Source organism: Papio anubis, chromosome 6 (genome assembly GCF_008728515.1).
Source record: "Papio anubis isolate 15944 chromosome 6, Panubis1.0, whole genome shotgun sequence".
Taxonomy (NCBI): Eukaryota; Metazoa; Chordata; class Mammalia; order Primates; family Cercopithecidae; genus Papio; species Papio anubis.
Window position 1 is genome coordinate 127,773,854 of NC_044981.1, and position 17,079 is coordinate 127,790,932.

Here is a 17,079-nt window from a genome sequence, read left to right on the forward strand (position 1 = left end):
GAATAATTATAACGATAATGGGTAATAAATGTGTCAATAAATGTGTGTAATTTTTAAAGCTCTGTAAGTACAATGCAGGCCTTTCAGAATTTTATGACTGTATTCTTCATGAGGCCAGGGACTGTTAATGTTCATCACTGTATTCCTTTTACAGAATAGTTACTAAATATGTGTTGTTCAGGATCCTTGGGGAAATACATATTATTTTAAAAATAAACTTAAAAATGATATAAAGGTAAAAAATCCACCCATGAGGCAACATTTTGATGTGATTCTATGGGAGAAGTTGTTAGAATATGAAAGGTCTGTAGTTATAGATTGAAATACTCAGAAATGCTCAAGGCCAACCAAGTCGTACTATTATGGGATTTTTTTGAGATTTATAATAGGGATAACACTTAGCCTGTTCTGGCTTAGTCTTAAGAAAGCATATAGAAACACAATGAAACACTTTTGAGTCAAGATTTCAGCATCATAGGTTTCTATATAGTGTGATTCTCAATGATGTCTTATTTGAAAAAGGATATGGCTGGGTGTAGTGGCTATGCCTGTGATACCAACACATTGGAAGGCTGAGGCGGGAGGATTGCTTGAACCCAGGAGTTTGAGGGAGCTATGATCCTGCCATTGCATTCCAGCCTGGTCAACAGAGTGAGATTCTGTTTCTATTTGGAAGAAGAAAAAAAAAGGATAATGCATAATGTATTGCTTGGAAGGAACTGAAACAGCAAACTTTCTTTTTCTTTAATAACATTAAAAATAGTAGATGCAAGTAAATGCATGTAAGTAGAAATGGAATATTGCATATAGAAGAAATATTCTTCTTTTAAACTCTTAAATCTCAATTATTAGCTTCAAGTATTTAACTCAAGAAGAAAGATTAAACCTCTAGATTCATCTATATGTTACTTTTAGAAAGGTAGTTTAGAGAAAAAAAAAGACTAGTCATTTTATAATATTAGATAAGTGTACAGGGTGGGCATTGTGGCTCAGGACTGTAATTCCAGCATTTTGGAAGGCTGAGCTGGGAGCATCACTTGAGCCTAAGAGTTCAAGACCAGCTTGGGCAATATATTGAGATCCCCTATCTCTACCGGAAAAAAAAAAAAAAATTAGCTGGGTATGGTGGTGCATGCCTATGGTCCAGCTACTTAAGAGGCTGAGGTAGGATCACTTGAACCTGGGAGGCCAAGACTGCAGTGAGCCAAGATTGTGCCACTGCACTCCAGCCTGGGCAACAGAGTGAGAGCGAGAACATCTCAATAAAAAGAAGGAAAGAAAAAAAAAAGTTTACAAAATGATACCAGAAAGCAACTGAAAAAAATTCAACCAACTTATTCTTTCATTCATACCAATCAGTAATTAATTATAGGCCTGAAATCCAAGTGGTCATTTTTAGACCTTATCTTAGATATTTTTCAAAACTTAAAACATTGACTTTTATTTTGTAATATGCAGAAGATTTTTTGACTAAGGGCAGACTTACCTAGGATACTTTTCTAATTACTTTGGTCACTTCCCACCAACACTGTAAAATTTTAGTGAATCAATTTACAGTTTACCTAAGATTTACTTAAAAGGGGCCGGGTACAGTGACTCACGCCTGTAATCCCAGCACTTTGGGAGGCCGAGGCAGGTAGATTACTTGGGGTCAGGAGTTAGAGACCAGGCTGGCCAACATGGTGAAACCCTGTCTCTACTAAAAATACAAAAATTAACCGGGTGTGGTGGCCAGTGCCTGCAATCCCAGCTACTCGGGAGGCTGAGGCAGGAGAATCGCTGGAACCTGGGAGGCAAATGTTGCAGTGAGCTGAGATCGCACCATTGCACTCCAGCCTGGGTGACAGAGCGAGACTTCATCTCAAAAAAAAAAAAAAAAAAAAAAAAGATTTACTTAAATGGAAATGCTATCCTGAAAGTGTGAGCTTCAAGCCCCTGCCCACTCTGTCCACCATAGCTGTCTGCTTTGATCTGTTTTCCATATTGAATTTAGTGTAAGCTTGCCTCTGAAGAAAATGTTTTGCAGCTAAAAGCAAAAAGATATGGGGCCCGAGATTGTGATTTCTCCCAGGTCTGATCCAAACCAGAGCCTGTGTCTAGTCACAGTAGATCACTTGTGTTATAGTTTGTAGGGCTTTTTACATTCTTCTAAATACAAAGTTATCATGTTTTGCTTTTAGAACTAGCTGTGGTCATTCAAACAAATATTTGCAAATTAGAGTCTGTTTGATTTCACTTAATTTAGCCTGTTAGAATCATTTAAAACTATGGAACATTTTCCACATACTACTGTTTTTACCTACTAGTTTAAGATGAAGTGCATCTGTCTAAGTAGTGCTCAAAAATGAATACCTAAATTGGTTAGTAGAGATTTGAAAAAGCAAAATAAAATGAGAAAGGATATGTGGCTTTTAATGAAGTTGCAAATATAACTAATGTGACTCTTTTCCTGAGGCATATTGTGAAGTACTAATATTGGGCATATAAAAATGCCCTGACAGGGAAAAATAATAGGCAAGAAGAAAATAGATGTGCTTATACATATCCATCATGCTACAATCTTAAATGATTATTATAAACTGCTTTCTGTATGTAGTTTTTCTCTGTCAGCTCCACACTGAGTTGGATGTAATTGGCTTCATTCTTAATAACTTCCAATTTAACCTGCTCTTTGTCCTAATTCTGTTTATCCATAGTTGTTAAAGGAAAGTGAGGTATATCATAGTCTGATTATTAAGTCACATTCCTTATAGCTGTTCACAGAGTAGCACTGGTACTAGATTCTATGTGGAGTGTCAACAAGCTCATGAAGAACTAAGATCAATGTTTACTTTTGTCAACGGAAGAATAAGTTAAGCTGGGCAGCCTTGTTTCTCCTTTATATATCTGAGTTCCTCACCAGATTGTAATCTTTTGGGAGTGGTAGTTGACTTTTTAATTTCTATGTCATTTTCTTTTTGACATCAGTCCCTAGTATATGTTGTAGTTTTTAGTAAATCAAGTGTTTGTTGAATTAATGAATTAAAGCTGCACTGTCAAAAATGTTTATGAACTGTAGTCATTTAGAGATATCTCCCCTAAGGGTAGTGTTTGAGTAAAAAAGATCATAAGTCTATTATGTTGGAAGGATGAGTTGAAGTAAAACTATATTTTAGTACTAATTCATCTCCAGTAATATATTTGATGCCATTTTGACAAAATATCTCCTTTATAACATTGATTTTGATAGGATGGATTATATGGCCAAGGCTGTGGGCTTAGATTTTGAATTTCAGTTATTTTTCAACATATTTTCTTCTTATCTTCATTTTTGGTACACTGTTTTTCTCATTGGGTCTTCCACGTTTGTATTTGTGTGGTTTGAATCTAGCTACTTATCATTTCCACTTTAACAGACTTTAGCTACTTAGCAGAGATTATTTTTGGTCTGCAGCATAAAGGATTATGAAGAAACAGCTTCTCTGCCCTTCTGACATTACAGGATATCAATAGAGTTGGTTTAAAATATTTTTTTCCTATCTGTCTTCTGTAGAGTATCTTCTGAAGAAAATGGTCATAGTTTCCACACACCTCAAAAAGAACGGCCCATTGAAGATGCCATTGCTTCTTCTGATGTTCTTGAGACTGCTTCTAAATCTGCTAATCCACCCCTGACGGTTCAAGCATCAGAAGAGCAGAGTTCAACCCCAGCACCGGTGAAAAAGTCTGGCAAGCTGAGGCAGCAATTAGATGTGAAGGCGGAACTGGAGAAGCGGCAAGGAGGGAAGCAGCTCCTCAACTTGGTGGTCATTGGTAATGCTCTTTGTCCCTCTGCATCGTCAGCCAGCCATGCCTTAGCCTGCCATGCCTTAGCCTGCCCACTGTCTGGTGGCAGCATGGAAACTCTGAGTTTCTCCATGGGTGGAATGGACAGAGAGCGAGGAGGCACAGGGCCTCATAATGCTTTCTAGTCACCTGGGGAGAGAGAATGCCAAGTTACCAAAGAGGTCATTACACTTGATTGTGGGATTTTTCATTTTGTGAACATTTTGAAATCGGCATGTCTTGTTGACAATTTTAATTTTCAAAAATCTGAGAAATTTCCCCCCTTTGTAAAGAGACATGCTGTTTTTTTCAATTAGATGTTGTAACTGTCATTTGATAAATATTGGTATTACTGTAAACCACTAACATGAAATATTGAATTACACATTTATGCAGTGCCTCAATGTGTGAACATCTGGAAATGTACCTGGTATTAATCCTGAATCAATTTTCTTTAGGTCATGTTGATGCTGGGAAAAGTACTCTGATGGGCCATATGCTTTATCTTCTGGGTAATATAAACAAAAGAACTATGCATAAGTATGAACAGGAGTCTAAAAAGGCTGGCAAAGCTTCATTTGCATATGCATGGGTCTTGGATGAAACTGGCGAAGAAAGGGAAAGGTAGTCACTATATTTCAAAATTTTCAGTTTGAAGTCATACAGTCTTCTAAAATATGTGTGTAATATGTGTTGAATTTGTAAAACATAAATACTTTAGAGATTATTTTTAGAAAATAGCTTTTAAATATCAGGGAAATATTTTGACTTTTTTTGTTGTAATCTACATACTGTTTTTTCTCTTCTGAATTTTATGAAATAGATTAAAAGAATGTTTAAAAGAAACAAAACAAAAGCCATGCAGAAAAAACAGTAAAAATCATAAGCTAATTATTCTATGGGATAAGTTTCAGTTGTCACTTCCCTAAGTATTTGTCAAATTGTCTTGATTTTGAATTAAAATTATGAGTAAGACTTAATTTCATGTCAGCTTACAAAGGAAAGGTAACTGTAGTAAAACCTATTCTGTCTAGAATCTAAATAACCAGCAAATTCAAATTACCAAACAATTCATTTTTATACTGTATATATTACGTTTTTATGAGACAGTCAGCAAACAAGTAATTCTGTAGCTGTAATGCAGTTACTCCTCTGTCTCTGTTACTGTATTGAGTGCTAATTTTGGGGGGATTCTAGTAGGAATATGCAGCTACTCATATACTCTGGCCAAAGAATAGTATTTCTTTTGAAGTCTTTTTAGAGTGACAGTATAGATCGTGTTAGGGTTATTAGGGTGGGAGAGCCAAAGGAGACCTTAATAATTAGTGAAATGGCAGATACATTACTGTATCAAAATAATGACTCTTTACAAACCTGTAAAATCCTGTGGAAGTCCTAAATTAACAGGGTGATTAAACTGTGTTCCCTGATGTCTTCAGTCTGATTATTGGAGAATATATCCGGATTTTCATGCCTTTTTAATGGGTATTTTATTGCAGTCTTGGATAGTCTCCATTATAACATACAAGGTAACACTCTGTAAAGCAGGTCACAGTATTCCTTAGCTTTTCTGATATACCAGAATTTGTATCATAATGGTTTCTCTTTCTTTGTGGGTGTCTTTAGTTCTGGATAGTATCACAGACCTGTTTTCTATCCTAGTAAGAAAAATTAGCTGGACAGTTGCCAATTTTGGAAAACAATGGAATTGTATATATTGCATTATTAGAAGCTTAAATAATTTTCACCTCTCAGTTTAACAAGCACACTATTAAAGTATGTGGCTTTTTAGTTTTCTTTGCATTATCTAATAAGCAGGTAAAGACTTTGAGAACAGTATAATTTAAGTTAGAATGGTTTACTTGAATTTATCTAGTATCTTAGTTGAGCTGGCAAGTGAACTAATAGTCTATTTGATTCCTATAATGGTCAGTCATTTTAGCTTTTTTGACAATATATCTATTGATTGGCTTTCATATTTTTGCTGCTGCCTTTTACTGCTGCTAGTTCTTTATTGCTCAGTATGATATAAGTTTTAGAGTATTTCTTCATTCCATAGATAGCAGATGCTTCCAGGTACATGATGGGAGTTTTAATTCACCACCATATGTTCCTTAATAGCATTTACAAAGCGTAATATGTTGCTTATCCCACCATGTTAAATATTTGTACATCTCCTGTTCTTCTCAGATACTGAAGAACAGAAATTGGTAAGTTGAGTGACATTTCATATCCTTAGGGTTACAAATTGAAATCAGAGCTGGATCAGCAGAGTATACCCAGGTCAGTCTAGGGAGGATCTCAGAATAATTCTTAGTTCACCATTATTCTGAAGGTGCCTGTCGTTCCTAGACTATTTGGGAATTATTAAAGAGAATTAAGCATCATTTTGGCAAACTAGGATGGCCCATGCTTTCAGATTAAACTCAAATGGCTTGACTAGGGAGATCTACAGTTACTTTATTGCTAGGGCAAACCTATAGTTCATTATTCTAATTGTTGTACTCTTGGTAGTAAAAGGGAGTATTATTAGTCCTTCCTTCGGGTGATTTTGGGGCAGACCTAGTTAATTGCCACATGATTTCCCTGTCTAAATTCCTGAGGCCTGGAATGACTGAGTGCCTTTGTAGACCTTCCTTGGGCCCTTCTTTTACAGGTTAAGCATCCCTAATCTGAAAATATGACATTTGAAATGCTCCAAAATCTGAAACTTTTTGAGTGCTGACATGACATCACAAGTGGAACATTCTACATCTGATTTCACGTGACAGGTCACACAAAATGACTAAAAATGTTGCATAAGATTCCCTTCAGGCTACGTGTATAATGTGTATATGAAACATAAAGGAATTTTGTGTTTAGATGTGGGTCCCATCCCCAAGATATCTCATTTTGTATATGCAAATATTCCAAATCCGAAAAAATCTGCCATTTGAAAAGCTTCTAGTCCCAAGCATTTCACTAATCTGAATCTACATTTTTGTGGCTGAAGAAAGGCACTGTGTTTGTCTCCAAGAAGAATTAAATGGGATACAAAGCAATCTGCTGTTCATCTGTTTTTAAAAATTAGGCATCTGCTTTGATACTTTGTGTTTTCTAAATATGTAGCATACTAACCAGCCTTGCAAATGTACATTTTATAAGCTCATTTCTATAATTAGTAAAGCATAAGCATAGAACATGAAGAAAATTACCTCTTGGTCGTGGTAATTTTTCATTTATCTTTTCTCATATGCAGTATTTTCCCCCCATTTAGAGTTGTCCCCATGTATCTATCTTTCTTCACAATTTACACTATTTCTTACAAAACAAATAAGGTAATAGGGCATAACTATCATTTTTATTGAGCTCTTACTGTGTCCACCACTTTGTGTTAAAGCCGTAAGGATGCACTTCTCTTATAGCAGAAATTCCAGCCCCGAATGATAATTTAATTATTCAAAAATAATGGTCTATAAATACAATTTCCATTTTTACCTAAGAATGTAGATGGGCATGTAGACTATTATTAATTTACTCTATAGCACTATTTACATAGTACATTCTAACCATGTTTTGTTTTGTTTAAGGGGAGTAACTATGGATGTTGGTATGACAAAGTTTGAAACCACAACCAAAGTTATTACATTAATGGATGCTCCAGGCCATAAGGACTTCATTCCAAATATGATTACAGGAGCAGCCCAGGTAACTGCTGTTTTCTTTACTATAGTGTACTGATTGTACTTTACATAAAATTTCCTGATCCTGAGGTTACAATTCTAGGATTTTAACTTTTAAAATATTTTAAAATTAAAAATTTTAATCTTTATAAAGCTTGAACAAAAAAAGAGCAATATTGTATTTTTCATGATCTTTTTACCTGTACTTTGTAAAACCTTTTAAAATTTCTCACAAAGAAACAAAATGTATAAATGCTATGAGTTTCTTTATCATAAAAGTAATGGTAAAGGACTTGATGAGTATAGTTTCATATTTCCTTTATTGATAAGTTGGCATGAATATTTCAAAATCTGCTTTATGTCTTTCAATATATTCAAGTCCTATATCTTTTTAAAGAGCTTATTTATGCAGAAATAATGAAGCTTGGGTATTTTTGCCCAGTGGTTTATTTCCTTTCTTTTTAACATTAAAAAAGCATTGCAATTTGTAAATTACATGATTCTTAATAAGAATGCTGCAAAAAATCAAATATAATTTGCATTCATGCATCCCTTAATGATAAGGATATATTCTGAGAAGTGAGTTGTTAGGCAAGTTCGTCATTTGTGAACATATTAGAGTATACTTACACAAATCTGGATGGTAACATCTTTTATACACCTAGGCTACATGGAACCTATAGCTCCAAAGCTACAAACATGTATAACATATTACTGTATTGAATACTGTAAGCAGTTGTAGCATAGTGGTAAATATTTGTGTATCTAAACTAATCTAAGCATATTATAGAAAAGGTACAGTAAAAATAGGGCATAAAAGATAAAAAATGGAATATCTGTGTAGGGCACTTTCCATGAATCGAGCTTGCAGGACTGGAAGTTGCTCTGGGTGATTCAGTGAGTGAGTGGTGAGTGAATATGTGAAGGCCTAGGACACGACTGTATACTTTACAAACACTGTACACTCAGGTGACACTACATTTATTTAAAAATATGTTTTTCTTTAATAGTAAATTAACCTTAGCTTACTACAGCTTTTTTTACTTTATAAACTTTTAAATTTTTTTAACTTTCTAACTCTCTTATAATAACACTTAGCTTAAAGCACAAACATGTTGTACAGCTGTACAAAAATAGTTTCTTTCTGTATAGTCTTATTCCATAAGCTTTTAAAAATTATTATTTATAAATATGAATAATGTTTATAAATAAATTTTTTTTTTTTACTTTTTAAACTTTTTTTGGTGAAAAGCAAAGACACAGATATGCACATTAGTCTAGGCCTACACAGGATCATGATCATCAGTGTCACTATCTTCTACCTCCACGTCTTGTCCCACTGGAAGGTCTGCAGGGTCAATAAGGTGCATGAAGCTGCCATCTCCTATGATAACAATGCCTTCTTCTGGATACCTCCTGAAGGACCTGCCTGAGGCTGTTTTACAGTTAATTTATTATTTAATAAATACAAGGAATATATTTTAAAATAATTATAAAAGTGAAAAATAGTAAGTACATAAACCACTGTCATAGTTATTATAAAGTAGTATGCATAATTACATATGCTATATTCTTTTATACAGTTGGCAGCACAGTAGATTTGTTTATACCAATATCATCACAGATACATGAGTACTGCATGGTGCTATGACATTTTGGCGACCACGACATCACTAGGCAATGGGAGTTTTTCAGCTCCATTATAATCTTACAGGACCACCATCGTATATGCGGTCCATGGTTGACCAAAACGCATTATGCTGTGCATCACCGTAACTTTAAATGATTAAAGCAATGAAAATAGCACTGCATATATAGGACATTCATTTCTTTCATAATGGATGCTTACTGGAAAACATGAAGAGTTAAAATAACTTGACTCTGTTATACGGCAAAAGCGTGACTTCAAGCAATTAACCATTTTCTGGGATCTACTCATTAAAAGGTTAATTTTTTGAGACAGGGTTTCACTCTGTAGCCCTGACTGGAGTGCAGTGGCACAATCACCATCCACAACCTCCTAGGCTCAAGGGATCCTCTCACCCCAGCCTCCTGAGTAGCTGGGACTGCAGGCATGTGCCACCATGCCTGGCTAATTTTTAAATTTTTTGTAGAGATGGGATCTCACTGTATTGCCCATGCTAGTCTTGAAATCCTGGGCTCAGCATTCCTCCCGCCTCAGCCTCCCAAAGTGTTGGGATTACAGGCGTGAGCCACTGTGCCCAGCCAAAAAGAGAATTTTAATATGAAGATTTGTCAACCATAGAGGAAACTGTATGAATATATTATAACATATTTGAAGATAAATAAGAAATTTTTGGTTCCATTTTAGAAAGTTGATATGTAATTTTAGAATATTAATTCAAGATTCATGGACTGAATGTGATAAAAGATTGAAATAAAGTAATTATGACTATTAATTGAGTAATATGGGTCAAATACTGTATTAGGTATTATATGCATTTAGTTTAATATAGTCTTTATAACAACTCTAAGAAGTGTATATTATCACCATTTTAAATTAGTATACAATCATCCCTCCATATGCGTGGGTTCTGCATTTATGGATTCAGTCAACTGTGGATTGAAAGTATTTGGGGGGGGAAAATTCCACAAAATTCCAAAAAGCAGAATTTGAATTTGCCGCACGCTGAGTACTGTGTTGAATCCATGCAAATGAAATGATGTTTAGGCATTGTATTAGGTATTACACATAATCTAGAGGTAATTTAAAGTGTGTGAGAGGAAGTGTGTAGGCTGTATGCAAAGGCTATCCTGTTTTGTAAAAGGAACTTAAGCATTCATAGATTTTGGTGTCCACGGGGGTTGGGAGGTCTGGAACCAATCCCTCACTGATACTGTGGGAAACTGTAGTTTTCATTGCATTTACCAAAGAATACAATATAGTTTTGATTTCTCCTTATATGTGTATATGTATGTGTGTGCGTATGTCTGTGAGTCTTTTTCTTTTTTTTTCATTGATTACTTACTGAATCCTGGCTGTGTAGCAAGCACTGAGGTAGCAGTGTGGGCATACAATGCCTACAAAGCACTGATAGTTTAATGAGTGAGACAAACACCAGAACAAGCAGTTATAGTAAAAATGCTTTTGAATTCTAGAACCTTAGAGTGCATAGTTATTATAAAGATCGTTTATTCCAGACCCAGGGATGGAGGCTAACACCCGTAATCCCAGCACTTTGGGAGGCTGAAGTGGGCACATCACTTGAACCCAGGAGTTCAAGACCAGCGTGGGCAACATGGCAAAACCCTGTCTCTACTAAAAATACAAAAAATTACCTGGGTGTGGTGGCAGGTGCCTATAGCCTCACTTACTCAGGAAGCTGAAGTGGGAGAATCACCTGAGCTCAGGAAGTTGAGGCTGCAGTGAGCCGTGAGGGAAGGGAGTAAGACCTTGCCTCAAAAACCAAAAATCATTTATTCCAAACTCTTTATGGAATTATGGTGGGAAAGGATTTTAGAGATCATCTAATTGAATTCCATTATGTAACAAATAAATAAAGAGACTCAAAGATGTTAAGTAACTTGCCAAGTGTGGAAAATATTGCAGTGGGCTTTGGGGACACAAAGAAGCATACGAGGCATGCTGCCTCACCTCAGGGAAATCACAGTGTAGAAGACGAGACGTGAAGATGAAAGGCTAACAGTTGCACTCCAAGAACAGAGAAGATACGCGTTGTGGAGAGAGATCACTTTATTCTGCTTGATCATCAAAGGCTTCCTTGAGAATGCATAGTAGGCATTTGGACTCCCAAAGGCAAGAGCTGCTGCCTAGAAATAATATTAATAGAGAAAGTGCCCAGAAATGTTTTGGAGATGGTAATAGGAAGATTAGGTAGAACATTTGTGGCCTTACGTATCTTAATACCAATTCAATGAATTTTACATTTTAACCTAAGAAGATAAATATAATTTTACAGTTATTATGAAAACCGAATGAGAAAAAGATTGTCAATTACTGAGCCTAGGACTTGGAAGTTCAGGTCTGGATGTTCTATATAAACTATATTTACTCCCTAGTGTTTCTATGAAGTAAGTAAGTTGATAATGCAGAGAGGCTACACAACTTGCCTGAGGTGTGGAGAACGGTTATTGACTACAAGCATGCGTGAAAGAGCCAATTTTCAAATTGATTGTTTCAGTGTTTGCTTATTCTTATCTAAGAATCCTTGATCAAAAGAGCTGTATCTCATTGAGTAAATAAGTGTTCAGCTTTATAAAATATGAAGGATTGGAAGTGAAGATGGCACTTAAGAGTAGAGACAAAGCAAGAGTATTTACGTACAAGTAAAAGGAAGCAGGAATAGTGTAAATTATCCCACCAGACAAAGCATATGGATGGTACTTCAATTTAAATTGTAATATTCTGTTGTGAGAAAATATCTGAGACATTCCTGACATATTTTATGACCATTTATTTTCCATTATGGTGAGGATTATATATGATATCTGAAATTCTTTAAAAACTGGAGAGCACAGAAATAAAGAGGTCATTGGGGAAGCAACAAAGAAACAAGCTGTTGTGGACTCTGTTCTGACCAGAAAGCAGGAGAACTCAATAATGTGGATGGAATATAAGAGGACCCTAGAGAGAAAGTGATTATTGTGTAACAGTCCAAGATAGCTAAAGAGGGGAAGGGGAATGCCAGGTGTAGTCTTTGTTTCCTGGATTTCAGAAAAGTGGATTTCTGTGACAAACAGGTATGCATACAAAGCAAAAGCTGTAAAAGAGAAAATAAAAGTGTTCTTTAAAAAATGCCCCTACAGTGCATTGACAGAAATAATTGATTAGAATGAAAAGGGGGAACTTCTGTGGTTGCTCAGACTGTCTATTGCACATTTTAAAAGGCTGTATCCACATGATGCAAGCGGCATCAACACAAAAGAATAGTGGGAACCTGTAAAGTTAGTTTCAATAAGGCTAACAAAGAAACTGAGCTAAGCTAAGGTTAGCTTTCTTCTTGTGTGGGGTGTGTAATTTGAGTCTGAAAGAAATGTCTTTCTATCTGATTCACAAGATGGTCCACACAGGTTAGAAAACTTTGTTATACAAGGCTTTTTTTCAATAGCTGTAGAGGATGAATATGCTGCTTTTTGATAATTCATATATTTGCTATTTTTCTTCATTATAAACAGTACTCTGATGAATATCTTTGTAGATCTATAATTATTTCTCTGGGATAAATTCCTAGAGGTGGAATTGATGGGAAGTAAAATATGTATAATTTTTAAGTTCTTGATACTTTTCGTGAAAATACCCCCTGGAAGGTGGTGCACCTACAGTCCCGTAAGCAATATTTGAGAATGTGCTTCTCACCGCACCCTTGCCTACAGCAAATAATTTTGTCTTTTAAATCTTTAACAATGTGATTTGTAAAAATGGGAGAGGGGGAATACGTCAATGTGTTTTTATTTTACTTTTTAAAAATTTTGGTTTCTACTGAATTTGAATTTTTTTCATGTTTGTTGACCATTTATATTTCTTTAGCAAATAGCTTGCTTGTATCCTTTAAAGCTATGTCTTCTTGTTTTTTTGGTTTTTTTTGTAAAGACTCTATAGAGATTATAACTTTTACCTTATGTGTTACTAATGTTTGTCCTTCCCTGTTTACTGCTTTTTGTTTTTTTGAGACAGAGTATTGTTCTGTCGAGTAGGCTGGAGTGCAGTGGTGCGATCTCGGCTCACTGCAACCTCTGCCTCTCAGGTTCAAGTGATTCTGATACCTTAGCCTCCCAAGTAGCTGGGACTACAGGTGTGCACCACCACACCTGGCTAATTTTTGTTTTTGTTACAGAGATGGGGTTTCACCATATTGGCCAGGCTGGTCTTGAACTCGTGACCTCAGGTGATATGCCTGTCTTGAGCTCCCAAAGTGCTGGGATTACAGGCATGAGCCACTGTGCCTGGTTGCTGTTTATTTATGTTTTAATTTTGTTTATATTTTTCCTCCTTTGCTTAGATATTTTAATTGTTATATAATCAAATATGGACATTTTTTCTTGGTCTTTATGTCATTATTTTTGGTGACTTTTATTTAAAATTTTAATCCATCTTTGGGAGTCTTTTGTTTGATTTGTTATGATGGGGGTAGTTAGGGTCTTCCTTTAAAAATTTGACACCATAATTAATTGAATAATCTGTCCTTTGAATTAAAATGCTGAAACATTTTTTCTGGTTTCAATTATTTTTCTTCTTTAGGCGGATGTAGCTGTTTTAGTTGTAGATGCCAGCAGGGGAGAGTTTGAAGCTGGATTTGAGACTGGAGGACAAACACGAGAGCATGGACTCTTGGTCCGTTCTCTGGGAGTGACGCAGCTTGCTGTTGCAGTTAATAAAATGGATCAGGTATTTAAGGGCTTTGTGAAGATTTGTTTAAGATGCTAATTAAGATGTTATTCTACTCATATAGATGACCTCAGATGTCACTAGTGTATATTTTATTAGTCAGTTACCATGTTTTTAAAAATAAATTCTCTGTTCTCATCTTAAAAGAGGTGCTAGTAATTTTTAAGCAAGAACATCTTATTTTCAAAATTAATTTTTAAAACCTAAAAATTGTTTTAAATTATAAAATAATAGATGTTTATTATAGCAGAATGAAAGTATAAAAATCAGAAATAAACCTATATTTCCAATTCTCCTTCCCACCCAGAAACTTATAACATTTCGTTTTGTATATTCATCCAATTTATTTTTATAGATAAGAATCTTTTTATTTACAAAATTGGATTATCTGTTTTATCATCTTCTTTTTAAAAAAAGATAATTTTCTTGTCTTGTACATGTTTCCAAGTAATTAATAATCCTTAGATAAAGAGGGTATTGTTTTTATGACTGAATTCTAGTCTATTTTAAAAGATATAATTTATTAAACATTTACTTTTGAACATTTCCTACATATGTATTTAGAAATGGTTCATTCCATGGAAATTTCTGGGCTTAAGGGAATATACCTTTTAAGACTTGCTGAACATGATTAAAATGGCTTTGAGCAAAATTCTGGTTATTTACTTCTGGCACATATGGTGTATTTACTTTTCTAAACTCTTATCACCACTGCTGTTATTACAAAATTATTTTCCCAATTTATGTATAAAACATGATTCCTCTTTTTTAAAACATTTACTGTTCTGTGAATGTTCGCATTTAAATATGTTTTGTTGATTAACAATTTGTTTTTTCTTTTGGGAATTATTTACATAATTTCCTCATTTATATAACTGTATTTTTTTCTTATTGGTTTGTAAACATACTTTATTTATTAAAGTTATTATCCCTCCATCCTCTCTTAGATATCTTTTCCAATTTGTTATTTTACTTTTTGTTTATGGTATGTTTTGGACATATACTCAGACTTATAAATAGTTCCTTTTGACTTCTATCTTTATGCCTAGGTATTTTCTTTTTCTTTTCTTTTCTTTTTTTTTTTTTTTTTTGAGATGGGGGTCTCACTCTGTTGCCCAGGCTGGAGTGCTGTGGTGCCATCATAGCTTACTGCAGCCTCAATTCCTGGGCTCAAGCAGTCCTCCCATGTCAGTCTCCCTAGTAGCTGGGTCTACAGGTGTGTGCCCCATGCCCTGCTAATTTTTAATTTTTTGGAGCAATAGTATCCCACTGTGTTGCCCAGGCTATACTGGAACTCCTGACCTCAAGCTATCCTCCTGCCTCAGCCTCTCAGAGTGCTAGGATTATAGGTGTGGGTCACTGCACCCAGCCTGCTTAGGTATTTTGTTACCCTGGGATCTGATTCACCCACATTTGCTATTAGTTCCTTTATGGTATCATTATTACATGTACTTTTAATTTTTTCCCAGCATTTGACCATGAAAAATTTCACTATAAAGAAAAGCGAAAAAAATTTTACAATAAACATCCATATTATAACCACTTGTTAAGATTCTGCCTCATACTTGATCACATATTGGTTTCTCTATCTACTTCTTTATCCATCCATTAATCCATTTCTTTGGCATGCATTTCCATGTAAGTTGCAGACCCCTAAATACTGCAGTGGCATGTCATTATCCAGAGTTCATATTACGTATACTTTTTTAGTCTATTTGGCTTGAGGGGAGTGCTGATTATTTTATTTTGTTCTAACAGTTGGTCCAAGCAAAAGTGAGTAAAATACTCACTTTTTCCCCCCAAATTTGAAATCACTTTTAGCATATATAGAAAATTCTAAATGTACTAGAGACTATTTCTAGGCTTTCTGTTTTAGGAACAATTACTTTTAGATCATATTACTAGCAAGGTTTGATATTCTGTGTTTTGATTTTAATAGATTTTATATTTATATTTGATATAGTCTTGATTATATTTCATTGCAGAAATTTAAATTTTATGTATCATGTTCTGAAGCATAGTTTTAAAAATAAATTGGATCTTTATCAGGTTAATTGGCAACAAGAAAGATTTCAAGAGATTACTGGAAAACTTGGGCACTTTCTTAAGCAAGCAGGTTTTAAGGTAAGGTCATTTCAGATTTATTTGTTATTACTTTCCTTAAGTCATCTTACTGATATGAGAGGAAAAACTAATACTTTGATATTCTTATTAAATTTGTTTAATTCTCTTTGCTTTATTTTCTCTTGAGTATCATGTATATAATATATTCTTTGTCTTATTTCACCTTAGAAAATTGCATATGTTTAATATTTGGGTTGGTTTTTATGTAAGCAAAATACTTTTACCCTACTTATTAAATTAGATGGTATAGGCTTAGGGAGGTAATAGACGAATGTGGAAACTGATAGGGAAGAATTTGTCCAGCAAGCATCTGTAATATGCCTTTGTTACCAAATGCTTGAATATTTTGGAATAAATTTGCAAGTTTTCCACAATCAAAAAGGTTGAAAATTAATTGGATCAGATGACTTTAGGGCTGTAGTTCTATGATTTCTATTACCTTTTAAAAAGTACATTGTTGCTTTTGCAAACTTGGTGCAGTTATGGTAATGGTGAATCTTTTAATGTTTTAAAAAATGTTGTATTAAGTTTCTTAAGTCATTCTTTTTAATAGGAGAGTGATGTAGCTTTTATTCCTACAAGTGGTCTCAGTGGTGAAAATCTAATCACAAGATGTCAGTCAAGTGAACTCACAAAATGGTATAAAGGACTATGTTTATTAGAACAAATTGGTAAGTATGCTGCCATTCTAGCTTTAATGCATTATAAACTTGGTATTATTATTTAGAGTTCTTTCTGGGAGATAGTCACGTGTGAAAAAGCATAGGATTTGTAGTCAGAGGAACTAAGTTGCCTGTTTTGTCATCATGTGCAATACTTAACCTGTCTAGTGTTCAGTTTTCCTCAGTTAATGAGCCTAGTGCCTGGTTTACATATCTATAGACTATTGTTAAAATTAAATGAGATTAACATTCATTTTATAAACTACAAACTATTACTTGGTTGAATATCCCTTATCTGACATGCTGGGGACCCAAAGTGTTTGGGATTTTAATTTTTTGGGGGGGTGGATTTTGGAATATTTACATTATACTTACCAGTTGAGCAGCCCAAATTCAAAAATCTGAAATCCAAAATGCTCCAATGAGCATTTCCTTAGAGCATTATATCAGCGCTCAAAAA

The 17,079-nt window shown here is 34.6% G+C and overlaps 1 protein-coding gene across 3 annotated transcripts in view; it reads left to right on the forward strand.

Moving 5' to 3' along the window:
- HBS1L (HBS1 like translational GTPase) overlaps window positions 1-17,079 on the forward strand; it is a 91,675-nt gene that overhangs the window by 49,892 nt on the left and 24,704 nt on the right. For all 3 annotated transcript variants that reach the window (XM_021937832.2, XM_021937833.2, XM_031667408.1), the window contains 6 exons: window positions 3,533-3,792; window positions 4,263-4,428; window positions 7,374-7,491; window positions 13,687-13,833; window positions 15,883-15,957; window positions 16,511-16,628. In XM_021937832.2, coding sequence (XP_021793524.1) covers window positions 3,533-3,792; window positions 4,263-4,428; window positions 7,374-7,491; window positions 13,687-13,833; window positions 15,883-15,957; window positions 16,511-16,628 — 884 coding nt within the window. The remainder of the gene's footprint in view (window positions 1-3,532; window positions 3,793-4,262; window positions 4,429-7,373; window positions 7,492-13,686; window positions 13,834-15,882; window positions 15,958-16,510; window positions 16,629-17,079) is intronic.